Source organism: Theropithecus gelada, chromosome 16 (genome assembly GCF_003255815.1).
Source record: "Theropithecus gelada isolate Dixy chromosome 16, Tgel_1.0, whole genome shotgun sequence".
Lineage (NCBI taxonomy): Eukaryota > Metazoa > Chordata > Mammalia > Primates > Cercopithecidae > Theropithecus > Theropithecus gelada.
In genome coordinates, this window is record NC_037684.1 from 61,658,235 (window position 1) to 61,685,259 (window position 27,025).

General features: G+C 42.5%; 1 protein-coding gene across 3 annotated transcripts in view; it reads right to left on the bottom strand.

Moving 5' to 3' along the window:
* Positions 1-176: 176 nt before the first annotated feature.
* The window catches only part of NUP88 (nucleoporin 88), a 34,391-nt gene continuing 7,542 nt past the window's right edge, over positions 177-27,025 (bottom strand). Inside the window, exons 4-17 of one of the 3 annotated variants that reach the window (XM_025361894.1) lie at positions 23,895-23,981; positions 21,962-22,138; positions 18,013-18,199; positions 17,073-17,220; positions 12,554-12,652; positions 9,034-9,124; positions 5,455-5,556; positions 2,951-3,109; positions 1,924-2,049; positions 1,750-1,815; positions 1,531-1,611; positions 1,129-1,255; positions 862-980; positions 177-423 (exon numbers count right to left, since the gene is read on the bottom strand). In XM_025361894.1, coding sequence (XP_025217679.1) covers positions 360-423; positions 862-980; positions 1,129-1,255; positions 1,531-1,611; positions 1,750-1,815; positions 1,924-2,049; positions 2,951-3,109; positions 5,455-5,556; positions 9,034-9,124; positions 12,554-12,652; positions 17,073-17,220; positions 18,013-18,199; positions 21,962-22,138; positions 23,895-23,981 — 1,633 coding nt within the window. In that variant the 3' untranslated portion in view covers positions 177-359. Of the gene's footprint in view, positions 424-861; positions 981-1,128; positions 1,256-1,530; positions 1,612-1,749; positions 1,816-1,923; positions 2,098-2,950; positions 3,110-5,454; positions 5,557-9,033; positions 9,125-12,553; positions 12,653-17,072; positions 17,221-18,012; positions 18,200-21,961; positions 22,139-23,894; positions 23,982-27,025 lie in introns of all 3 variants that reach the window. The other 2 variants (XM_025361893.1, XM_025361895.1) reach the window with 2 other exon arrangements.

Genomic DNA, 27,025 nt, shown 5'->3' on the forward strand with positions numbered 1-27,025 from the left:
CTGTCCCTCTCAGAGTCATGTTTCTGGTGCTGCTACTTTAAAACACAGCTCACAGGAATACCTTGCTCAGATACGGAGAACACTTAACAGGCTCAGGGAGGTTCTGGCCGTGTGTAGTGTGCAATAACCCTGACTCCTTGCTGAACACAACTGTAGGCTTGAGTTATAAAGCACAATCCAAATTTTAAATAAAAACATTTATTCAATAATTATAAAACAAAATATTTAAAAAGATGAACAACCACACCAAAGGTCATCCAAAATGCCTTTTTATAAATTAGATAATGCTACCTGTTTTACAATATGGGTTTAAGCCTTCAGTGGTGTTCACTTCAGGTGTGAGTCAGCTCCTGGTGGTGTCAGAAGTTTACATGATTGCGGATATCATTGATTTGCTTCACCATTTCCCTTATGTGTTCACCCCTGTAAAATTGTAAAGTCACTCACTTTTGGAAATATAATAAACCATTTATATGGATTCTTAAGAATTCAAACTGGTAATGTTGAAATATCTAAGAACTGCTTTGCTAAAATTAACAGCTGAAGGTTTCAGATGGATAGCAATAGTGTTCACTGTTCATTTAAGGTGGCAAATGGTGCAAGTACTGGAAATACTTTTGAACATAATTACTGTAAAATACTTTTGGCCACACAACAAAATCATGTTACTAGAAGGTCATCACTTTCAATCCTCCCACCATAGTCATTTCTTAAGCCCCTATGTATCATGTGGCTCTCGTCCCAGTAATTACTTGACATGCAAATACCAAGATCCAGGTTTCTATTAAGACAGGTTGACTGTGGCATACTGTAAAGGAAAACCTATCTCGCAGTAATAGCTGACTGGAAGTATTTACTTACTCCTCCTTCAGGATGGACTGAATGCACTTCCGCTGGTAGGCACTGAGAGTAATGGTGGGTTTTTGAAGACTCAACACCTTCTCCATCTTTCGCTGCTGATAGTCCTTTTTCATAGTAACCTTAAGTATCAAAATAGATATTTTGGCAGTGGTTTGCCACACATTTTATCTATTTGAATTTGTTTTTTTTACATTTTTGTAAAATTTTCTGTAGAATAAGTGCTTTAAGAAAAATTACCAAATTTAGCTAGTTTGGATCTATTCCTACCTGTTTGATGGCATTGCCCAAATGTCGAAGTTGATCAGGTATCAGCTGTAATTCTTTCTTCATGTCTCGCTCACTATCAGAGAGAACTGGGAGCTCAGAGTGAAAACTGTGAAGTACTTTTTTCATCCTTTAGAAAAGGCAAGCAAACATCTCAAGTTAAGGTCTCTGCTAATTAGGAGAAACATAATCACAAGCTCATAATTCATGAATCTGGTGTCTCTGAAGTAGGCCCCATAAGAAGTGTTAGGGGAGAGCCTCATGTTTTCCCCAACATATTCTTCAGAGGAGAGGTAGGAGGATCAGTTCAATTTTGTAGGTATGTAAGCACCTGCCAATGCCCATTTTCTTAAATATCACTGTTAGTACCCGAGTAGGTAACTAAATGTTATACAGCCCACTGACCTGTTCATGATATCCTCTTGTTTTTCTTTAGCTTCCTCATATTTGTCAGCTAAACGCTCAGCCATTTCCCGCAGACTTTTCCTAATGATATAAGAAACAAGAGACTCTTGAGGTCCACACCTTGATGTTGAAACCAATTAATGTGGCTCAGCATCTTAGGGTAAGAATATGGTTCCAGTCCTACTGACCTCTTGTTTTCTTCTTGTTTTTGACACTTACCTCTCCTCTCGACAATAATTGAGATCTTCTAGTTGTTTCTTTTTTTGGTCACATAATAATTTGACCCTTCAAGAACAAAAAGGAATAGAGTTTACTCAGAAGCCAGGTCTAGGCTATAACACAGCATCAGCTACCAGCCAGGGATCGATGGTTTGTGAGCACAGGACATCATACCTCCGCTGAATCTCCTCCTTGGCCAAGTCCTGTTTGAGAATGTACTGCTCTCTGAACACCTGGGTGGCTCTGCTGAGGAGCTGAAGGCATTCTTCAGGAGGAGGGGCTAGGTCCTTTTCAGAAGCTCTTAAAAACAAAGTTTCTACCTTTATTTTCCTTAGCTGAGTAAAACAACTGAAAATAGACTCAAGTCACAGGTGCTTTGTAAACTTTTTATATTTTTAATTTCTTTCTTTGAAATGGAGTCTCGCTCTGTCACCCAGGCTGGAGTGCAGTGGTGCTATCTCGGCTCCCTGCAACCTCCGCCTCCCAGGTTCAAGCAATTCTCCTGCCTCAGCCTCCCGAGTAGCTGGGATTACAGGTGTCCACCACCCCACCTGGCTAATTATTGCATTTTTAGTAGAGATGGGGTTTCACCGTGTTGGCCAGGCTGGTCTTCAACTCCTGACCTCAGGTGATCTGCCTGCCTCGGCCTCCCAAAGTGCTGGGATTACAGCTGTGAGCCACCGTGCCCGGCCTAACTTCTTTTGAGACAAAGTCTTGCTCTGTCGCCTAGGCTGGAGTGCAGTGGTGTGATCTCGGCTCACTGCAACCTCTGCCTCCCAGGTTCAAGTTATTCTCCTGCCTCAGCCTCCCAAGTAGCTGGGACTACAGGCGCATGCCACCACACCCAGCTAAATTTTTTTTGTATTTTTAGTAGAGATGGGGTTTTGCTGTGTTAGCCAGGATGGTCTCGATCTCCTAACCTCGTGATCCGCCCATCTTGGCCTCCCAAAGTGCTGGGATTACAGGCGTGAGCCACCGTGCCTGGCCCAGCCTAACTTCTTTTTAAACACTTCCTGTTTATCATTCTCAGGTGCCACTTCCCCCCTGTTCCCCATTCACTAGCTGATTAAATATATCCAGTTTCTTCCAAATCCATCACAGTAAAAAGCGTATGAAACAGATGAGGACAGAAAGGATGCACAGTAATTATGAAGACAGAAGAGAACCCATTCATAAAACTGCTATGCCCAAGGTTGCATACTTCAAAAAGGCTGGATTGGCAACACTACGTTGCAAAATGCTTCTAATATGCTTTTCAAAGGAATCTGGGGTTTCAGCCAGAACACGGAGGGGAGACTCTGCCACTTCAACATCTTCTCGAGCACAAAGAAGGGGAGGAGACGCTGGATGGACTGTACTTCTGCAAAACAGAGAAGTAAACTGAATTCTACCACAGAGCGATTTGCTGTATTACAGGAAAGCAGAAACCACACGAATCAGAACTTTCAGAATAGAAAATAAGCTGTTACTTTTGTAAAAGTGCAAGAATGCATGTTTGCCACCTAGAAAAGGTCACTTTGGGAAGCTACACCCTTATTCTTCCAATGCCCCTAATTGGTCAAAGCATTTCTGACTGCCATTTCTGGTTCTTTTCTAAAAGATTAAGGCAGCACAAACACCTAGCATGCATTCTTGGCAAAGGACTTGAGAGCCAGTTTATAAGCCAGAGCCACAAACATAAATTACTTGTTAGGTTTAGAGTTGATCAAAACCAGTATTAAGCCAGGAAACTGCTGTGTATACCACATTGGTTCTATATAATTTGATTTCTAAAAACTATTCACTCAAGTGCAAATACTCAAACTTCAGAAAGAGCTTAAAAGATCTCACAAACTTTAGCAGCATGGCAACTGATTTACTCTGAAGGCAACAATTCTAATGTGAATGTTTGGTTGGACGTGGTGGCTCACACCTGTAATCCCAGCATTTTGGGAGGCTGAGGCAGGTGGACCACTTGAGGTCAGGCATTCGAGACCAACCTGGCCAACGTGGTAAAACCCTGTCTCTACTAAAAATATAAAAATTAGCTGGGCGTGGTGGCACACATCTGTAATCTCAGCTACTTGGGTGGCTGAGGCATGAGAATCGCTTGAACCCAGGAGGCGGAGGTTGCAGTGAGCTGAGAACACATCACTGCACTCTAGCCTGGGTGACAGGGTGAGAACCTGTCTCAAAAAAAAAAAAGAAAAAAAAAGTGAAAGTTCGTCAAATAGCATTACTTTATAGACAACTTGTATTTCAGGGAGCTAGCAGAAATATGATCTGAAAGTATCCAGATAATTGGCTGGGCGCAGTGGCTCACACCTGTAATTCCAGCACTTCGAGAGGCCAAGGTGGGTGGATCACCCGAGGTCAGGAGTTCAAGACCAGCCTGGCCAACACGGCAAACCCTCATCTCTACTAAAAATATAAAAATTAGCTGGGTGTGGTGTGCGCCTGTAATCCCAGCTACTAGGGAGGCTGAGGCAGGAGAATCGCTTGAACCCGGGAGGCACAGGTTGCAGTGAGCTGAGATCATGCCACTGTACTTCAGCTTGGGCAACAGAGCAAGACTCCATCTCAAAAAAAAAAAAAAAAGTATCCAGACAATTAATGTTTATTTTTTCTCTTTGGGATTTATATTTATTCTGAAGTAAGCCAGAGTGACTAGGTTTTATTTTACTAAATGTACTGTGGGTGTTTAGGGGTGGGGGTGGTGTCTAGTGTTTGAAGCTCCAGTGACTTTTGTTTTTGGTACTCATATTCCTGCATTTATATAACTCAGAATGATCTTCCAAGGCTGTTGGACAAGGAAGACAGTGATTATAGCTTACTTGTCTGACTTCCTTAAAGGAGAAGGACTAAGAGTTCAGCTTTTTTTTTTTTTTTTTTTTTAAAGACACAGGGTCTTGCTCTCACCCAGGCTGGAGTGCAGTGGCATGATCATGGTTCACTGCAGCCTAAAACTCCCGGGCTTAAGCAATCCTCTCACCTGAGTAGCTAGGACTACAGGTGTGCACCACCATGCCTGGCTAATTTTTTTGTTTTTTGTAGAGATGGGGGTCTCACTATTTTGCCCAGGTTGGTCTCGAACTCAGGGCCTCTCAAAGCATTGGGATTACAGGTGTGAACCACAACTGCACCCAGCCTGAGTTCAGCTGTATTCCAGTTTACATATTCTACAATGTCCCTCAGGCTGGCAGAGATGGAGAAATTAAAGAGTATGAGTATGGACTTCTGAGTCAATGAGATCTGCATCTGTATCCCAACTCTATTTTGTTACCTGTGATTTTAGCATTTACTAACCTCTTGATCCCTGCTTCTACTCTTATAAAATGGAAATGACAGAAGTGTCCTTACAGGGCTGCCCTGATGATTCCAGGAGGCAGTACAGGCACATGGCTTACTTCTGAGCTTGGCACATGGTCACAGCTTGAGAATTATTACTCATATTGATAATGGAATTTGGTATTCAATTTTAGTATTTTTTCCCCACACTCTGAAGAAAAGCTCCTGACTCTCAGCGAGGTGCAGGGGATACCAGAAACCATGCCTAAAATGAAACCTTACAGAGATGGCAGGAACAGAAATATCTATCCTTCCAACCCTCAAGTCAGAAGCCAAAGCATAAACCACACTTTTGTATAGCTTCAAGTTGGTTACTGAGTGCATTTTCTCAACTGCAGAATTAGTGAGAGCTGTGCGGAGAATAGAAAATGGACATACAGTAAAGGCCTGACGAGGCATTCATAGGTACTGGTGACGCAGAGCATCGTGGGGCCCAGAATGTCAGGGACAATCCAAAATCCTCGAATTGGAGCCGGATGCCTGGAAAAACACAGTCATAGTTAAGTTACAAAGCAGCAAATGCAATGGAACCAAGAACAAAGACATGACAGGTCATGGCCTTCTCAGGCCTGGACTGACAGTTGCCTGGGACATCCTGTCAGTATCATAACCTCAAAAGTGGTGGCCTGGAAACCTTTCATACAGCCCTACACTAAAGTCTAGAGCCCATGTCACTAAGTCACTCAGGAATCCCTAACTGTAGAGTGGTGCTGACTGTAATCTCAAAAGTTACACGTTACACTGAAGATCTGTCTGTCTCTCCAACTTGCACATAAGCCCCAGCTATCTAGCCCACTTCTAACAAATTAAGTGCTTACAAACTGTTGAATGAACAGAGCTGCCGAGTCTGTCTCAATGAGGCCTGACGTCAATGTCACAGGAAATCATTTAGCATGCACAGCCTGCATCTCTCTCTCAATCTTCCTTCCCACTTCAGTGAAGACACTGGAAACTGAGACCTCAGATGGGAACTGTCAATCTGCCAACATGCTCTCCTAGCGGCTCCTACGCCCATCCCACCTGCATGCCTACAACACGCAACTGCCCCTGAATGCGGATGCCGCCTCCGCTCACACCTTCTGAAAATTGTACCATTAACTGTGTCGTTTCAGAATCTCCCTATTATCTACTTCCCCTCAGCTTGCAAACTCATGTCTCTTCCATTTCAAATACTCCCATTTCAATACAATGTCCAGTTCCCCTTAACTGATTCTTTCTCTCCATCCCTTTAGAACCAGCAGTCGACACACTAGTTCCCCTTCCATAGCTCCCATTTACTTTTTTGGCATCTAGAAGGTTGTAAACTTTTACTTTTTGTTATCAGTGTGAAATCTACACATTACTGGGCTATATACTATGTAATCAGTATCCAGGTCAAGAATCAGGACACTGCAGGGGGCTTCAGGGCTCCCATGTGACTTTCCCTGGTCATAGCCTTTCACTCCCCAGAGAAGTAGCTACTACTCTGACATTCATAATACCGCGTCTTTGCTTTGCTTTACAGTTTTCCTATGTATTCATTCCTAGGCAGGAATGTTTAATTTTACCTGTTTCTGAAATTGATATAAATAGGATTTTGGGGTTTTTTGGAGACAGGGTCTCACTCTGTTGCCCAAGGCTGGAGTGCAGTGGTGCGATCACAACTCACTGCAGCCTTGACCTCATGGGCTCAAACAATCCTTCCACCTCAGCCTCCTGAGTAGCTGGGACCACAGGTACATGCTACCACACTGGCTAATTTTTTTTGTTTGTTTGTTTGAGATGTAGTCTCACTCTGTTGCCCAGGTTGGAGTGCAGTGGTGCAATCTTGGCTCACTGCAACCTCCACCTCCCAGGTTCAAGTGATTCTCCTGCCTCAGCCTCCTGAGTAGCTGGGATTACAGGCGCCCGTCACTACACCCAGCTAATTTTTTTTGTTTGTATTTTTAGTAGAGATGGGGTTTCAACATGTTGACCAGGCTGGTCTCGAACTCCTGACCTAGTGATTTGCCTGCCTCGGCCTCCCAAAGTGCTGGGATTACAGGCTTGAGCCACCGCGCCTGGCCTCACCTGGCTAATTTTAAAATTTTTTGCAAAGAAAGGGTCTCGCTATGTTGCCCAGGCTGGTCTCAAACTCCTGGCCTCAAGTGATCCTCCTGTCTCACCCCACCAAAGTGCTGGGATTATAGGTGTAAGCTACCACGCCCAGCCTACATGGGATTTTATTATTTTCCCTGTTCACTTTTTTTTTTTTTTTTTGAGATGGAGTCTCATTCTGTCACCCAGACTGGAATGCAGTGGTGTGATCTCGGCTCACTGCAACCTCTGCTGCCCGGGTTCAAGCAATTCTCCTGCCTCAGCCTTCAGAGTAGCTGCGATTGCAGGCACCTGCCACCGTGCCCAGCTAATTTGTGTAGTTTTTAGTAGAGACTGGGTTTCACCATCTTGGCCATCTTGAACTCCTGACCTTGTGATCCACCTGCTTCGGCCTCCCAAAGTGCTGGGATTATAGGCGCAAGCCACCGTGCCTGGCTTCACTGTTCACTTTTCAAGCTGGTACAGTTTGCTATCCTTCTTGTGCCCCACCAAGCGTTTTCCCTGTGGTCCTCTGTATTGCCAAACCTAGACTATGTCTATTTCTTAGTGTATGCTATTTGTCTCATGTTTGTGTCTGAATGCTTAGAAGACATCCAGTAATTGATGAACAGAATAAAGGGAGGTATCTAGAATTCCTTCCAGGTTTCTACTGGGGATAACTGGGCTGATATGGCACCCTTCCGAAAAATGGGACGTAGGAGAGAGACTTTTGGGGAGACAGAAGATGAGTTAAGGGGACATCTGGAGTTTTATGTTCCTATAGGATATCTGAGTGGAGGAGCCCAGTAGGCATCTGGATATGTGAATCTGGAGTTCAGAGTGGTCTGGGCTGGGGCGATATGGATGTGGAAACTGTCAGCACTGAAGCCATGATTATGGCAAAAGGTACTCAGGAAAGGACCTAGAAAGAATAGAGAAGACCTGAGGAAAGAGTTGTGAGCATCACTTGTAAGCAGTAAGTCGAGGCAGAGGAACCAGCCTAAGAAGGAAACTTGAGAAAAGGACTGCTGGAGGGACTGAAGGAGAACCTGGAGGGACAGACGTCAAGGATGCCAAGAAGAGTGTGTTTCAAAGAGGAGACACAGGCAACCTCATCAAATAAACACAGCAATGCAGTGAAGGGCAGGCAGACTCTGCTCTCATGAAACATATACATCCCAGTAGTGGTGACAAGCATTAAAAAAATGCAAATATAGCCGGGCGCGGTGGCTCACGCCTGTAATCCCAGCACTTTGGGAGGCCGAGGCGGGCGGATCACGAGGTCAGGAGATCGAGACCATCCTGGCTAACATGGTGAAACCCCGTCTCTACTAAAAAATACAAAAAACTAGCCGGGCAAGGTGGCGGGCGCCTGTAGTCCCAGCTACTCGGGAGGCTGAGGCAGGAGAATGGCGTGAACCTGGGAGGCGGAGCTTGCAGTGAGGTGAGATCCGGCCACCGCACTCCAGCCTGGACGAGAGAGCGAGACTCTGTCTCAAAAAAAAAAAAAAAAAAAAGAAATGCAAATATAAATAGTATAATACGTGCTACAAGGGATAAGAGAATAGGAGAGCCCTAAGTTAGGCTGGGCAGTCAAGGGTGTTCTCTGTGAAGAAGTGACATTCAGATGAGAAAGAAGGGTACGAGTTAGCCAAGACACGACAGCAAGCTGGGGCTGGGGCTGGGGCAGGACCTTCCAGTCAGGAAACAGTATGTGGAGTGGCCCTGGAGCAGGAGAAAGCTTCTGATGAGCAGGACACTCTTAGGGGAGAAGTATCATGTCTGCAACTTTCAATGGTTCAGCAGTGAATACTGTGGACGTGAGTGTAATGGATACGCACGTAGCTGAACTGCCGAAATGAACAATTGTTTTCTGATATACAAGGGAGGGAGAATCCTTACCTGCAGGGCAATGGCTTCGTACAAAGGATGTGTTCAACAAAGCATTTCTGTTCTGTAGAGAGTTCCTGTAAACTATCCTTATCTTCTTCATCTACCACAGAAGACATTATATGGATGAAATGACGCTTAGACAAGTCTCAAATTAAAACGCTCATGATATTGGGTTAAATGCAATTAAGTTCTTGTCTGGAAACACTGCTTCTCAAATACTATGCTTTTCTGACACAGGCATGTGCTTTCCCAGGGGGTCTAGATTTCCGCCCCAAGAAGCAAAGTAGGATTTTCCTTGGTAATGTCTCTAAATGCAAAAATGTTTCACTAAGAAGAGTGAGATCATTCTCTTCCAGGCTGTTCCTTACCCACACTGATTTTATTTCCATACAGGTTGAGTACCCTTTATCCAAAATGCTTGGGATCAGAAGTGTTTCAGATTTCATATATATATATTTTTTATTTTGGAATATGTGCATTATACTTAGTAGTTGAACATCTCTTACCTGAAAATCTAAAATCCTAAATGCTCCAATGAGCATTTCTGTTGAGTGTCATGACAGCACTCAAAAACTTTTGTAGCTCACTCAGGTTCAAGGATGGAAAAAAGAGTTTTGGATTTCAAATTTTCAGAGTAGGGTTACTCAATCTGTAACAGGTTTTTTTTTTCTTTTTTTTAATGGAATCTCCCTCTGTTGCCCAGGCTGGAGTGCAGCGGCCCAATCTCTGCTCAATGCAACCTCTGCCTTCTGGGTTCAAGTGATTCTCCTGCCTCAGCCTCCTGAGTAGCTGGGACTACAGGTGGATGCCACCACGCCCGGGTTTAAGTAGTAGACAGGGTTTCACCATGTTGGCCAGACTGGTCTCGAACTCTTGAACTCAGATGATCTACCTGCCTCAGCCTCCCAAAGTGCTGGGATTACAGGTATGAGCCACCACACCTGGCCTGTAACAGCTTTTTGAAATGTAATTCACAGTACCATACAAGTCATCCATTTAAAGTATACCCATTGAAGTATACAATTCAGTAAGTTTCTAGTGTAAGAACTGTATGCCTGGCTGGGTGCAGTGGCTCATGCCTGTAATCCCCAGCACTTTGGGAGGCCGAGGTGCATGGATCACCTGAGGTCAGGAGTTCAAGACCAGCCTGGCCAACATGGCGAGACACTGTCTCTACCAAAAACACAAAAAATTAGCTGGACATGGCGGGCACCTGTAGTCCCAGCTACTTGGGAGGCTGAGGCAGGAGAATCGCTTCAACCCAGGAGGCGGAGGTTGCGGTGAGCCGAGAGTGCACTCTTGCACCACACCCTGGGCAAAAAGAGTGAAACTCCTTTTTTTTTTTTTTTTTTTTTTTTGAGACGGAGCCTTGCTCTGTCACCCAGGCTGGAGTGCAGTGGCCGGATCTCAGCTCCTGCAAGCTCCGCCTCCCGGGTTTACGCCATTCTCCTGCCTCAGCCTCCGAGTAGCTGGGAATACAGGCGCCCGCCACCTCGCCCGGCTAGTTTTTTGTATTTCTTAGTAGAGACGGGGTTTCACCGTGTTAGCCAGGATGGTCTCGATCTCCTGACCTCGTGATCCGCCCGCCTCGGCCTCCCAAAGTGCTGGGATTACAGGCTTGAGCCACTGCGCCCGGCGAAACTCCTTCTCAAAAGAAAAAACAAAAAACAAACAAAAAAATTGTATACGTATCATAACAATTTGGAATATTTTCATTTTCCCAAAAGAAATCCACATAACCATTAGCAATCACTCCTCAGTTTCTACCAAACTTTCCAGACCTAGGCAACTAATCTACTTTCTGTCTCTGTAGATCTGTCTATTCTGGACATCTCATATAAACAGCCATACAGTTGTTTGTGACTGGCTTCTTTCACTTAGCATCTGTTCACAGTTCATCCATATTGTAGCATGTATCAGTACTTCATTCCTTTTTATTGTTGAATAATATTCTGTTGTATAGACACACCACATTTTATCTATCCATTCATCAGCTTATGGACACTTGGGTATGTGGCTTTTGGGCTATGATGAATAATGCTGCTATGAACACTCATGTACCAGTATTTGTGTGGATACAGGTCTTCATTTCTCTTGGAAATATACTCAGGACTGGAACTATCAGGTATGTGGTAAATGAACAATCATTTGAGGAACTGCCAGATTGTTTTCCAAAGTGACTGTACCATTTTACATTTCTATAAGCACTGTATAAAGGTCCTCATTTTTTTCTACATCCTCAACACGTGTTAATGTCCATCTTTTTCATTTTAGCTATACTAGTAGATATGACATGATACCTCATTGTGGTTTTGTGGTATCTTATTTCCATAATGACTAATGATGTTGTATATCTTTTTACAGATATGCTATTTGCCCAACTGTATTGAATGCTAAGGGTTCTTTATATTGTTCTCCATACGAGTCCATTATCACACAAATATTTTCTCCCATTTTGTGGGCTGTTTTCCCTTTTCTAATAGTATCCTTGAAGGAAAAAAAGTTTTAAATTTTGATGGCCGGGTGTGGTGGATCACACCTGTAATCCTAGTACTTTGGGAGGCTGAGGCAGGTGGATCATTTGAGCCCATGAGTTTGAGACCAGCCTGGGCAACATGGTGAAACCCCATCTCTACAAAAGACACAAAAATTAGCCAGGCATGGTGGCTTACTCTTTTAGTCCCAGATACTTTGGGGGCTGAGGCAGGAGCATTGCTTGAGCCCAGGAGTTCGAGACTGCAGCAACCTATGACTGCACCACTGCACTCCCACCTAGACACCGTGTTAGCCAGGATGGTCTCGATCTCCTGACCTTGTGATTGGCCCACCTTGGCCTCCCAAAGTGCTGGGATTACAGGCGTGAGCCACCGCGTCCGGCCTTTTTTTTTTTTTTTTTTTTGAGACGGAGTCTCCCGCTGTCGCCCAGGCTGGAGTGCAGTGGCCGGATCTCAGCTCACTGGAAGCTCCGCCTCCCGGGTTCCCGCCATTCTCCGGCCTCAGCCTCCCGAGTAGCTGGGACTACAGGCGCTGCCACCTCGCCCGGCTAGTTTTTGTATTTCTTAGTAGAGACGGGGTTTCACCGGGTTAGCCAGGATGGTCTCGATCTCCTGACCTCGTGATCCGCCCGTCTCGGCCTCCCAAAGTGCTGGGATTACAGGCTTGAGCCACCGCGCCCGGCCTCCTTTTTTTTTTTTTAAAGCAAATTCTTCCAGACCCTGATTGAGTCAGTTTTGGTATTTTCTTTCTTGAAATTTGTCCATTCCATCTAGATTATGTAATGGCATACATTTTGTTCATAATATTCCCTTATAATCTTTTATTTCTGTAAGTTCAATATTAATGTCCCTGCTTTTATTCCTGATTATAGTTAGTCTAGCTAAAGGCTTGTCAAATGTCGATCTTTTCAAAGAACCTTTCGGTTTCACTGATTTTCTCTATCATTTTTCTATTCCAAACTACTTTTCTGAAATTTATTAAATCTATTTTTCCTCTGAAATCTATTAAAAGTGCAGAGAGTTAGTAAACTCACCTGATCCAAGAAATTTGTGAAGTTTATGAATCCAAGTTAGCCCAACACTATGTACACCAGCTTCATGAGTACAGTGATATCTTGAAGGACACTTGGGATCTGCAAATGGAATGATTAATGATACAAAAGTAGCCATTGGATAACTAAAAAAATTTACCTCAAATTTGTTGGCTACCCCACAGTAGCCTACGAACGCATTTGTTGATGGAAGGTTTTATAAAAGGCTTTCCTATTGTTAGGGGTTTTGAAATTTTAAAATTTGAATTCAAATTTCGAATATATTTAAGTACAGATATACCTCAGAGATACTGTGGGTTTGGTTCCAGACCATTGCAATAAAGTGAATATAGAAATAAAGTGAGTCACACAAATCATTTGGTCTCCCAGTACATATGAAAGTTGTGTTTACACTATGCAGAAGGTTATGTTTATACTAGTAGGTACGCAATAGCATTACGTCCAAAAATATGTACACACCTTAACCATTTTTTATTGCTAAAAAATGCTGACGCAGAGACACAGTGAGCACATGCTGTGTGAAAATGGTGCTGATAGCCTTGCTTGATGCAGGGCTGCTGCAGCTTTCATTTGTTTAATAATAATAATAAAAAAGCACTATCTGTGAACCACAATAAAATGAGGAGGTATGCCTGTATTCTGAAAAGTATAAAAAATGGCTGGGCATAGTGGCTCACGTCTGTAATCCCAGAACTTTGGGAGGCTGAGGTGGGTGGATCATGAAGTCAGGAGTTCGAGACCAGCCTGACCAACATGGTGAAAACCCGTCTCTACTAAAAATACAAAAATTAGCCAGGTGTGGTGGCAGCCGCCTGTAATTCCAGCTACTCAGGAGGCTGAGGCAGGAGAATTACTTGAACCCAGGAGGCAGAAGTTGCAGTGAGTGAGCCGAGATTGCACCACTGCAATCCAGCCTGGGCGACAGAGTAAAACTCCGTCTCAAAAAATAAAAAAATAAAAAACCACAATCTGAATGTTATTTTCTAAATATGAACACAAGAGGTTCACCAAAACATAAATACTTGCTGTCAAGTAACTCGTTTGTGCTTTTCTCTGTGCATTTATTTAGTTCTTCAAAAGAAAATGGTGGTTAAAATGGCAGCTCTGTAGAAAACCTATGCTTGTATACATCGACTTAAATAAAATTGTTGAAGCAAATGCACTCCTACAGCATAGGTATCACAAAAGACTTTAACACAACGGCTCAGGGAACAGTTCTATCAGTGTACTAAGGTGTGAAATGAGAAGTGAAGTTTAGTATGTCTTCATAATGTTGACTGACAGTTTTAAAGGTTATTTTCAGTTTGGGATGCTCTTTTTGTTTGACAATCATTTATAACTAAAAAGTATGAGTAGTTGTTACACAATTTTAATTAACTGGTTTTGAAACAAATATTTCTGTACCTCCTTTGAGCCCCAGTATCAGTGAGACAATCCTGAGACTAAAAGATAAGCTATTGAATACTTATTATTATGTATATTTATCTCTGTAACTCAAGATTTTTATTATTAATATTAATAATGTTACTGGCCGGGTGTGGTGGCTCACGCCTGTAATCCCAGCCCTTTGGGAGGCTGAGGTGGGCGGATCGCCTAAGGTCAGGAGTTCAAGGCCAGCCTGACCAACATGGAGAAACCCCGTCTCTATTAAAAATACAAAATTAGCCAGGCGTGGTGGCTCACACCTGCAATCCCAGCTACTCGGGAGGCTGAGGCAGGAGAATTGCTCAAACCCGGGAGGTGGAGGTTGCGGTGAGCTAAGATTGCGCCACTGCACTGCAGCCTGGGCAACAAGAGTGAAACTCCGTCTCAAAAAACAAACAAAATAATAATGTTATTAAAGTAAAAACAAAATACAGAGATAAGGTATATATTGAAGCTGATAAAATGGCACAATAACCCATAAAACCCCTAGATTAAATTTTCCTTTAACAGTCTCACTTTGTGATTAGTGACTTTATCATATATTAATGTTCTAAAGCTGATACATTATTTTTCTGTCTTATATATTGAGGTTCCATAAAACATCTTAGAAAACAGCATTCTGCTATAAAAAGTTTAAAAAACCTTCGTCTATGGGAATCATCTATCTGTTTGAATAATTAAAATATTGAAAATTTTCTTTTCATTTGCCCGTATTTTAAGACTTAAGGCTCAAATCATCTCATCAAATCTAACATTGTTAAAATGACTTTTCAAAACCTGTAGTGCTAACATCAACAGAAAAATCTTAATACTGGGGTGTAAAACAAATTGATTACTAAAAAGAGCCAACATTTAGTTAACAGGAAATCTGTTAGACACCATCACTTTGTCACTAAGAAATCTGGTGTGCCTCAGTGATTATAATATGCCTTGTTCAGCACAATTATGAACAAGTCAAAAATTTCTTAGTTTCACATATGAAAATGTTACTCTCATTAGAAGAACCAAGAAAAGGCTGGGCATGGTGGCTTATGCCTAAAATCCCAGCACTGCGGGAGGCCAAGGTGGACAGATAAGGAGTTCGAGACCAGCCTGACCACCATGGTGAAACCCCATCTGTACTAAAAATACAAAAATTAGCCAGGCGTGATGGCGCATTCCTGTAATCCCAGCTACTTGGGAGGCTGAGGCGGGAGAATCGCTTGAACCTGGGGGGCAGAGGTTGAAGTGAGCCGAGATCGTGCCATTGCACTCCAGCTTGGGCAACAGGAGCAAAACTCCATCTCAACAAACAAACAAACAAACAAAAACAAAAACCCAAGAACAAAATGTCTACATCTACACTTAAGATTTCCCAAAGATATATGTATCTATATGAGGAAACCAATTAGTTTCTGTCACTTTACTTCATTTGGTCTGTTTCCTCATCTATAAAATTCTTAGACAACAGAAATCTCAAAATACCTTAATTAGACAAACCCAATGTACGCTCTTTGCTGGTTTGTTATGTAAGGAATTCTACCCCCTTAAATATTTTGGCTATACTTTAGTATAGAGTTGAGGCCAAAACTAGGCAAACTGGCTAACAAGAACTGTAAGGAGAGTAGGTCAAATTGCTACAAGATTGAAATCCTCCTATGTTGCAGTGAATGACACGATTTCATTCTTTTTTAAAGCCAAATAGGGCTAGGCATGGTGGTTCACACCTGTGGACCAGCACTTTGAGAGGCCGAGGTGGGAGGATCACTTGAGCTCAGGAGTTTGAGCTTGAATGACATGGCAAAATCCCATATCTACCAAAAATACAAAAATTAGTCGTGTAGTCCCAGCTACTCCAGAGGCTGAGGTGGGAGGATTGTTCGAGCCTGGGAGGTGAAGGTTGCAGTGAGCCAAGATCACACCACTGTACTCCAGCCTAGGTGACAGTGAGATCATTATCATACATACACACACACACACACACACACACAAAAGCCAAATGGTACTCCACTGTGTATATACACCACATTTTAAAAATCCATTTGGGGCCGGGTGCGTGGTGGCTCACATCTGTTATCCCAGCACTTTTGGAAGGCTGAGGCAGGTGGACTGCTTGAGGCCAGGAGTTTGAGACCAGCCTGGCCAACATGGTGAAACCCCACCTCTACTAAAAATACAAAAATTGTCAGGCGTGGTGGCTCACGCCTGGAATCCCAGCACTTTGGGAGGTCGAGGTGGGTGGATCACGAGGTCAGGAGTTCGATACCAGCCTGGCCAATATGATGAGACCCTGTCTCCACTAAAAATACAAAAATTAGCAGGGCGTGATGGCACGCGCCTGTAGTCCCAGCTACTAGGGAGGCTGAGGCAGAAGAATCACTTGAACCCAGGAGGCAGAGGTTCCAGTGAGCCGAGATCGCGCTATTGCACTTCAGCCTGGGCAACAGAGCGAGACTCCGTCTCAAAATAAATGAATAAATAAAATAAAAATAAAAATACAAAAATTAGCCAGGCATGGTGGTGGATACCTGTAATCCAGCTACTTGGGAGGCTGAGCCAAAATAATCGCTTGAACCTGGGAGGTGGAGGTTGCAGTGAGTTGAGATTGCGCCACTAAACTCCAGCCTGGCTGATAGAGCCAGACACCGTCTCAACAACAACAACAACAACAACAACAACAACAATCCATTTGGTCTGTTGATGGACACAGGTTGATTCAACATCTTAGCTATTGTGAATAACACTGCAATGGGCATGGCAGTGCAGGTATCTCTTCAACCTATTATTTCCTTCCCTTTTGACATATCCAGTAGTGGAACTACTGAATAATATGGTAGTTCTACTTTTGATAGGACCAGGAAAAATTCACTGTTAGGAATCTGGGTGATCTGGACCAAAGACCACTATTTTAAAACTTGGAAATTTGCTCAGTCTACCTTAGACAAAAAGTGTACTATAGTGACTAAAAGGCTAAAAAAACCCAGTCAACTTTTTAAAGGCTGGAACCACAGAACAAACACATGACATAGGAACAGTCTATGATAGTCTTAGTATAAAAATCATGGGAAGAAAGCACTACATTTATTGAAGAGCTTACCTCTATGAAGTTTGATTGGACAAGAAAAGTCAGAATCAAAAGGGTCATCCTCTCCAGATGCCAGTTTCAAAGCAAGCTCCAACTCAACACATTCAAACACATACAGAGAAGGAATGAGGTCAATCCTGGAATCCCAGGACTTTTCTGACTGTAAAAAAAAAAGTGTTGTAATTTTGATCTTGCATGTTAATTTGAAAATGTACACAATTAAAAACAGGCAAAAAGCTGGGTCAGGGCCAGGTGCGATTGTTAATGCCTGTAATCCCAGCACTTTGGGAGGCCAAGGTGGGTGGGTGGATCATCTGAGGTCAGGAGTTCGAGACCAGCCTGGCCAACATAGTGAAACCCTGTCTCTACTAAAAATAAAAATTAGCCGGGCATGGTGTTGGGTGCCTGTAATCCCAGCTACTCGGGAGGCCGAGGCAAGAGAATCGCTTGAACCTGGGAAGCAGAGGTGGCAGTGAGCTGAGATCATGCCACTGCACTCCAGCCTGGGCACCAAGAGCAAAACTCCGCCTCAGAAAAAAAAAAAAGAAGCTGGGTCAAACAGCGCTTTCAAATTCTTAATTCCACCTCTATCCTAACAGTGCACTGCACTGTTATTCTGAAGAGAAAACATCTCTCTTCCTTTAAGAAGATGATTGTGAAAAAAGCCGATTCAGTGATTCCAAGGCTCTTTGTATCTGTCCCTGAAGATTGCAATATAGAGATCAGAAAGTAACACGCAGACGGGTGGACCAAGTAAGTTGGGCAACCTTCTAACTTCTTTCCACTTAGATTGCTAAGAGTGCCTCAGCTACTTTTTTAACTGTTTAATTTCCAAAATATCAGAAGTTCCATAAATAAGTTAAAATTCCTTCTCATATATTAAGCACTCATATTGGGTCAGGAAGTGTGCCAGGTATCGAAGATACAAACACCCACAGCAGCCTGCACTTACTGCTTGGTCATCTTCTTCTTCCCCTTCTAGCACGACACAGTGATACAGCATTCCTGATTCAGTGGCGATCACTAAGATATTGGGGACACAGGGTAAGCAGAGGATAGCACAAGCATCATAACCATAGTTATCTTCAGCCGCAGGATGCATGGGCAACGGACCCAACAGCTTTCCAATATTTCCAGGGCTAAAGAAGGAGTAAAAACATATTTGGGAAATGTTGACAATAAGCTTGCTCACCCCATAAAACCATTCTTTGACTTTGTTTTCCTCCAGCTATCATACCCTCATTATAAATGTAGGATATTCCCAATACTCCACCTTCTCGCTTTCCCACTCAGATTCTACTGCTCTGGTGTTTCTCAACCAGAGACAATTTTGCCCTAGAGGACAATGGCAATGTCTGAAGACATTTTGGCTTGTCGCAACTGGTTGTCACAATGTGCGGGGAGGTATTGGCATCTAGTGGTTAGAGGCTAGAGGCTGCTAAACACTCCCCTACAGCACAGCACCTCTAAAACAATAATTCAGACCAAAATGTCAATAGTACAGAGGCTGGAAACCCTTGCCCTAAATTTGCTATGGTTTATGCTTTCACCACTCCACTGAAGCCACTGTGGCAAAGGTCACCTGCAAGATTTGCTAAATCCAAAAGGCACTTAACCTTCTGCTGCATTTATCACTGGTTAACAATTACTGCTACTCAATATCCTTAACAGCTATAACAATTCTTTCTTGTAGTTCTCTCTTCCTACCTCTTTAAAGACAATTTTCTAATGTCCTTTTCTAATTTCTTTCTCTTAAATATTGGTGTTCTCCAGGATTCTGTTGTATGCTTTGACTTTTTTCAAAACACACACTTAAATGAGAGCTTATTAAACTATGCCTCGTTTTAACTACCATCTATATTCCAAGACTACCAAATCCTTTCTTCTGAAATGTAGCTTCTCTTCAAGGCTTTGGATCCCTATACTAAATCTGATTTGACAAATACTTATTATTGAGTGCCACATGATTCTCCCAGTGAATGACTGTTTAGTTGATGAGGCAGACATTTAACCAGAATTAGTATACCATGTGATAAGTGCAAGAACAGAAGGATTTATGGTGTACAAAGGAATGACAAAAAGATACAAAGATAATGAAGAAAGCTATCAAAAACAAATAAGAAAAATAGGGAAAGAATGATTTCTGGGAAGGGGGTTATTGAGCAGCTTATGCAAAGTCCTGGAAGCATGAAAGACAAGGAACTAAGAAGAAGAAAACTTATTTAGTATGATAGGAGGCAAAGTACAAGGTCTAAGGCAATGGCAAAACAGCTAGACAGACATCCAGGACTGGCTTATGAAGTACATCATCTTGGATGCCATGTTAAACTATTCAGTCTGCTGGGTAACAGTATATTACTAGAGGTTTAAATCAAGTAATGGAGCTTCACTTTACAAATCAATCTGGTATTAGGGAGGAAGACATGGAAGGGTCCAAAATGGGATCTGGGGAAACTATTTAAGAAAATAACCTAGGCAGATGATGAAGTTCTGAAGCACGGACAACGGAATGGAGAGAAGGGTGTATAACCAGGGGCACCCAATCTTTTGGCTTCCCTGGGTCACACTGGAAATTGTTTTGGGCCACACAGAAAATACACTAACAATAGGAGATGAGTTTTAAAAAAAAAAAAAGAAAGAAAAGAAAATCGCAAACAAATCTCATGATGTTCTAAGAAAGTTTACGAAGTGTTGGGCTGCATTCAAGGCTGTCCTGGGTTGTGCACAGTCCGTGAGTTGGACAAGCTTGGTGTATACTTCCAAAAAATTTTAATCACAAAATCCACAGAAATTTGGGACTGATCAAATGTAAGGATGAAGACAACTTTCGGGTTTTGGGCTAAGGTTACTAGGCAGATCATGGTTTGGACAAATGAGGGCTCAGCAGTAAGAGGAGAAGGGGTAAGGGAAGGTACTAACGTTACCACAAAATCCTCCTGAGCTCATGTGTGAAAGTCAGAGAACATTTCTGCAAGGCGAATGCACTCAATAGTGAATCCTCACCATTCTGTAACCTGTCAAGCTCTTTCATCTTTCTTATCTTTATGGTTTTGCATACTTTCTTCTCTCTTCTGTACCCACTTCCGACTGTCTAGTGAATCCTTCAAGTCCAAGCTTTTGTCATAGCATTTCCTCAAAGTCTTCCAACATCAGCAGGTCTACTCATTTACTCCATCACACTCCTGAAGAACCCGGTGATGCCCTGAGCACATGACACTGTACTATAGTTACTGGTTTAGTTGTATGCCCTTCTGATAGATAAGGAACCACATGGTAGAAATGTTGCCTTCAATCTTGTATTTCCATCTTCTACCACACAGTGGACCCTGAATAAGTATGTTAAGTCGATTTATAAGCAAATAAACTCTAATGCTCAGTCCTTAGCCTTATGCCTCTGCAGTTTTCCCTCAAATTCTTATCCTGTATAGACTCTCTCACCATGACAGATGATTCTCATACCTCTATTTTAATTCTTCTTGTCTCTCATCATCCTGTATTTCCAACTGTCCATGGAATATTTCCATTTTATTGGTCCAATACTATCTTACACTGATTTACTTAAAAATAAAGCTTCTCCCCCAATTAGCTGCCTTTACTGACCTGTTTCTGTTCATGGCATACTCCCTTATCCAAACAGTAACTAAGTCTTATTTATCCTTCCTTTGTTGCTATCTACTGTGTTTAATTTTTCTCTCTGTTCTACTACCACCCAAGTTCAAACTCTCATAAATTATAAGCTCAATTTTGCAAAAGCTTCTTTAAAAGTCTCTGTCCCAGTCCCTTTCCTAACCAATTGTTTTGTCCTTCTGCTCAGAAACCATCACTGGCTTCCTACTACCCTATTCCTACAGAAAAAAAAAATCCACTCACTCTTTAAAGAGGTATTTTTAATGCCAGCAAATTTTCTCAGGGCAGATACTTCTAGCTTTATCACTTAATGCTCCCTACATGAATCCTCAGCTGTAGCCCAGAATGTCTAATAAATGAAGCTTGAATGACACTTGCACTTGCTTATTTTCAGACTCTACTTTATGCTGCCCTTGACAGAAACGCTTTCACCCTTCCTTGATACTTCATTTAATCCTGAATGAACCCTCTAAGTCACACATGACATCGCTCCTTCTCTACAAAAATTTCCTCAACCTCGCAGTCAGAATGACCTCTCCTTCCTCTGGTTCTTTTTTTTTTTTTTTTTTTGAGACGGAGTCTCGCTCTGTCGCCCAGGCTGGAGTGCAGTGGCCGGATCTCAGCTCACTGCAAGCTCCGCCTCCCGGGTTTACGCCATTCTCCTGCCTCAGCCTCCCGAGTAGCTGGGACTACAGGCGCCCGCCAACTCGCCGGGCTAGTTTTTTTGCATTTTTTAGTAGAGACGGGGTTTCACCGTGTTAGCCAGGATGGTCTCGATCTCCTGACCTTGTGATCCGCCCGTCTCGGCCTCCCAAAGTGCTGGGATTACAGGCTTGAGCCACCGCGCCCGGCCTCCTTCCTCTGGTTCTGACTGTCTGTGTACCAATACTGTGGTATAGATAGTATTTTTTCATGTGTATGTATCTTTCTCCCCACAACTGGGACATAAATACCAGATTACCACGTCTACGTGGTGCCTTGTTCATATAAGATAAACCATAAGCACTTGTTTGGATAACTAGAATTTATGAACACAAATCCAGGCCTATCATAAGTGATTATCCAAGAATTCTATAGAATTTACCCAAATAACATGAAGAAATGAGAGGTCAAATGATCTGTACTAACCCTTTCTCAAAAAGATGCAAGCCAAGCATCAGAAGGCTGCAACATTTCCACAGACTCAAAAACATGGCTCCCGAGTCCAGCCTCAACGATCTCTACTGGAGCCCAAGCTGAGTTTTCATTTCAGGTGGGTGACCGCCGCAACTCACCTGTGTAACAGACTGATGTATGTCAGGAAAGTCTCTCCATTCTCATATAAGATGTACAGTGGGTATGCCACTACTTCGTCTTTGCCTTTTTGTCCAAATAGAGTCTTTGGGACTGCTGCCAATGGCCCAAAGTCAAATGCCACTGCTGTCTCTCCTAGAGATGCAGTATATGCCCTTCTGGAAAGAGATGTAAAAACCAACTTGTTAAAAACAAAAACAACAAAAAATAAAAATAAAAAAACAAAACAAAAACACAAAATAATAATAGGAGGTAGGTATATACAGCATTTGTAGGCAATGGATTAAAAAGACAAAAAATGATTATGAAGAAGGTTAACATTTAAACATTCTCAGCTGGGTGCTGTGGCTCAAGCCTGTAATCCCAGCAATTTGGGAGGCTGAGGCGGGTGGGTCACCTGAGGTCAGGAGTTCGAGACCAGCCTGGCCAACATGGTGAAACCCCGTCTCTACTAAAAATACAAATATTAGCTGGGCATGGTGGCGGGCGCCTGTAATCCCAGCTACTTGGGAGGCCGAGGCAGAATCACTTGAACCTGGGAGGCAAAGGTTGGAGTGAGCCAAGATCATGCCATTGCACTCCAGCCTGAGTGACAGAGTGAGACTCCATCTCAAAAGAAAAAAAAAAAAATCTCATGAAATTAAGTGAAAAAAGCTAGCCATAAAATTATTTGGTTCTACTCTCATCTTAAATAGTTTAAATACACAGATATACAAATAGCAAAAATATATACATACACACAAATGCAAAAAGGAAACAGGAAAACACATGAAAACATCAACAGTTGTATCTGAGCAGCAGGATCCGTAAGTTCTACAAGTAATTTCAAAGCACCTACTCTGTGCCAGGTCTTTTCTAGGGTCTGGGAATATGTCAGTGAATTAAACAAATGCCCTGCCCTCTAGAGAGAGACATACCACAAAAAGAAATAAAGATGGAACATAAACTCAGAAAATATCATGAAAATCAAGTAGGGTAAGAGGGTACTGATGGAGGTGGTACTTTACACTAGTTGGTACGGGAAAGACTCTGATAAGACATATGAGCAAAGATCTGAAAGAAGTAAGCAAGCAAGCCTGTGGTTAACTAGGGAAGGAGCAGTCAAGGTGGAGAGCAAACGTCTAAGGTAGAAGTGCTTAACGTCTGTGGAATGGCAAGGAGGCCAAGGTGCCTGGAGCTGAGAGCCAGGGCACAGAGAGAGGAATGAAGCTGGAAAGGCAATCAGGTGGCATACCTGTGGAACCTTTATAGGTAAAGATTCTGGGAAATCAATGGGGTGTGGAGAGCAGGGAAGTAGAATGATCTGATTAAACTGATCTGATTAAACTGTATATTAAAGTAGAATGATCTGATTAAACTTTGGCTGCTGTATTGAAACAGGCTATAGCTATAGGAGATTACAAAAGATTTTCAATTTCTTAATACTTTGATCTATTTTTCTCAATTTTCTACAGCAAATATACATTATATCAAGAAGATGAATCATAAAACCATGCTGTTTTTGCATTTAAAATTTAGTGTAGTTATTCAGGAAGATTCTAGTTCAATACAAGGTTAACAAATATGGTTAAAATGAAATCACAATTTCATATAGTTGAGAAAGCAAACATCAATGCAAGATATTATCTTAGTTTCTTTATCACATAGAAAGGTGATAAAGAAACGAATGGTGGCTCAGGCCTGTAATTCCAGCACTTTGGGAGGCTGAGACGAGCAGGATCACTTGAGCCCAAGAGTTCCAGACCAGCCTGGCCAACACGATGAAAACCTGTTTCTACTAAAAATACACTTACTTCTCACATTACCAAAAGCATGCTAGTCACCTCTGCAAAACCTTGCAATATGTTAAAACTGCATTTCTAATCCCAATAAGCTAATTTAAAAAACCATTTTATGACTCAAATAAAAACTTACCCTTTATTGAGTACTAGGCTTTCTTCTTCGGCTTCTGAAAGTATGATCACCTTAGTGGGTGTCTGGGGCTCACGTAGCGAGTAAATTCTAGCAACCAAAAGAGAAGAAAACCAGCACTTAAAATTCTCTTTTCCTTTCCCAAAACTGCACTTTCCTCTCCATCGAGTCAGTTCTTGAGAATTTTCCCACCACTTATCACAACTATTTCTTTGCAAAAATCTTGCTGTTGCAAAGTAGTCTACTTCATTTATTCTTTAACTACATGAGGGAGGTTTCACTGGGACCTGAAGAAATGTTCTCTATCCTTACCAATATTCTTTAACAGCCTATTCCATACCACTGCACCTCTGTCACTTCCGTCCTGAGCCCTTAGCTATACTCGCCTTGTCCAGTCATCTCACTATTGCCCCTAAGCTTGCCAGTTTTCCTTCAACTACATACATCTATCTCTGCCTATTAGACACCAAATCCCACCAGAGAAAGAACTGTATCTTATTCTTTATATGCCAACTGGCTGACAGAGTGAGTGACATTTAGCCTGCATATCTATTTATGTGTTTGTTCTATAAAAACCCAACATCGGCTGGGCACAGTGGCTCACACCTATAATCCTAGCACTTTGGGAGGCTGAGGTGCGCGGATCACTTGAGGTCAGGAGTTTGTGACCAGCCTGGCCAACATGGTGAAACCCTGTCTCTACTAAAAATACAAAAAATATTTGGGTGCGGTGGCACACACCTGTAATCCCAGCTGCTCGGGAGGCTGAGGCAGGAGAATCGCTTGAATCTGGGAGGTGGAGGTTGCAGAGAGCTGGAGGCTGGAGTGAGCCAAGATCATGCCACTGCACTCCAGCTTGGGTGACAGAGTGAGACTCCATTTTAAAAAAAAAAAGAACCAAACAAACAAACCCAATATCATATTATCTCTCTTTTCTCAAGGTAAAGTATGATACTGATTTTTTTAACCAAAATTATTTTAATGTAAAGTAACCTATATTTCACAGCATATAAGGCTATTGTGAAAAAGGGAAAGAATTTTCAAAAGGCCAGTAATGTCATTTTAGAAATCCAATGTCCCTTACAATGACTTATTTTGTCTGACGCCACTAAGAATTTTTAAACTTGGTTTCTTCCAATATCAATAAAATGCCACATTAAGTAGTTAATAAATGTTTTTCATGATAATTTGATCCATTTGAATACACATTTATTACAGTCTTCCTAGGTTCCTACAAGCATTACTAACTTGAAAATACACATAAATACTAGACAATAATGTTATATTGGGGAACAGTGAAAGAAAAAGAAAGTGTAACAGGGCATTCGGTGAAAATTTCCTTTTGCTCTGAAATTGCCCAAAATCTCCAAAGCTTAGGAAAACAGAAGTGTTAAGTACCACATATTTTAAAAAAGAACCTTCAATATCTGGGGCCAGACACTTCCTCTGGGGCTTAAGAACTGTACCTACGCTGTCTTCCCACCATCTCCTTTTCCATCATAGGATATAAAAGGAAGACTAAGAAGAGAGGATGTCAAAGAGTCCTTCGGAGTACAGTATAATGTTTGTGCTGGGAAGATTTTCCCTCCCCTCTTTCTCTGCCCTGAACTCCAAAGCCAAACAGGTGGGCAGGGAAGGCTCTAGGAAAGAGCCAGATGTGGAGGTACCTGTAACAAGGGAGACTGGTGCATTTCCTAGCTGAACGCCCCTTAGTCACTTAGTAGCTGTCTCAGTTATTAGATCGAAAAAACATAGCAATACACACATATCATGTTCAGTACCATCTACAGTTTCAGGCATTCACTGGGGGGTCTTGGAGTATACACCCTGCAGATAAGGTATACTGTACCCCATCTTGAGAGAGGATTCAGGGCATAGAGAACTGACAGGAGCCAATGGGAGCCAGAGCTCCTCAGTGATGGGGAGAGCTGGAAGTTCAACACTGCCCTCCAACACACACACACACACACACACACACACACACACACACACCATCTATGCAGAGACTACCACATCAACGGAGTTCACTGGTGACAGATGGAACAAGATTAAAACAAGATCAGGCATACTTCCCCATCACTACCAGTTTGGTAAGATCTCTACCTCACCTATCCCACTCCCCTACCCCACACTGAAGGAGTTAGATTTGGAGGAAGGAGGAGGCAGCCCATTCCTTACACTTCACCCTATGCTCCAAAGTGCTGGGATAAGAGGAAGAGTGAAAGAGCAGACCGCACACTCTCCAATCGCTTCTGATCCCACAAAACACAGGTCTGACCTACAAAAGGGCCAGGACATAGTTGTGAAATAGATTTGAGATCAAATAGCTTTTGAAATTTTTATTTTCTTTAGACAGGGTTTCACTCTGTTACCCAGTGGTATGATCATGGCTCACTGCAGCCTCAAACTCCTGGGCTCAAGCAATCTTCCTATCTCAGTCTCCTGAGTAGCTAGGACTACCGGCACATGCCATTATGCCCAGCTAATTTTTCTGCAGAGACAGGATCTCACTGTGTTGCCCACATTGGTCTCAAAGTCAGGGGCTCAAGTGATCCTCCCACCTCGGCCTCCCAAAATGCTGGGATTACAGGTGTGAGTCACTGCAACTGGCCAAGATTGGAGTTTTAAACTGGACACACTGTTTTCATAACTAGAAGTAACAAGAAAGCTATGGGGATCTGTACAAGACACCATTAAGGGGGGAGCCGTTCAGCAGTGAAGGAAGATTTAGTAGAGCACAGTTAAAAGCAGTGATTAAGAAAAATAAAACTGAAGGTATCTGTACTTCTGCTGAGTGCTCCCAATTAACGATCCAGAAAGTTAACTGATAATATAGTAGAAATCTACATAGCATTAGGGCATTTAATAATAGAGTGCAAAGCTTAGAAGAGGCTTTAGAAACTATTGAATCAAACCTGCTCAACTTAAAAGATTGGAAACTGAGCCACCCCCATCCCTAAAAAGAAGCTCAAGCTCTCAAAGATAACAGAAGAGGAGGTGGGACAAGAATTCAAATCTCTGAATTTATACTTATATTCTCTTTCTTTTATGCTACATTATCACCAAAAGGTGACATGATGAAAGAGTTTTGGAAAGATTATTCTAATGTGTCAGATTAGGAAAGGAGATACTTG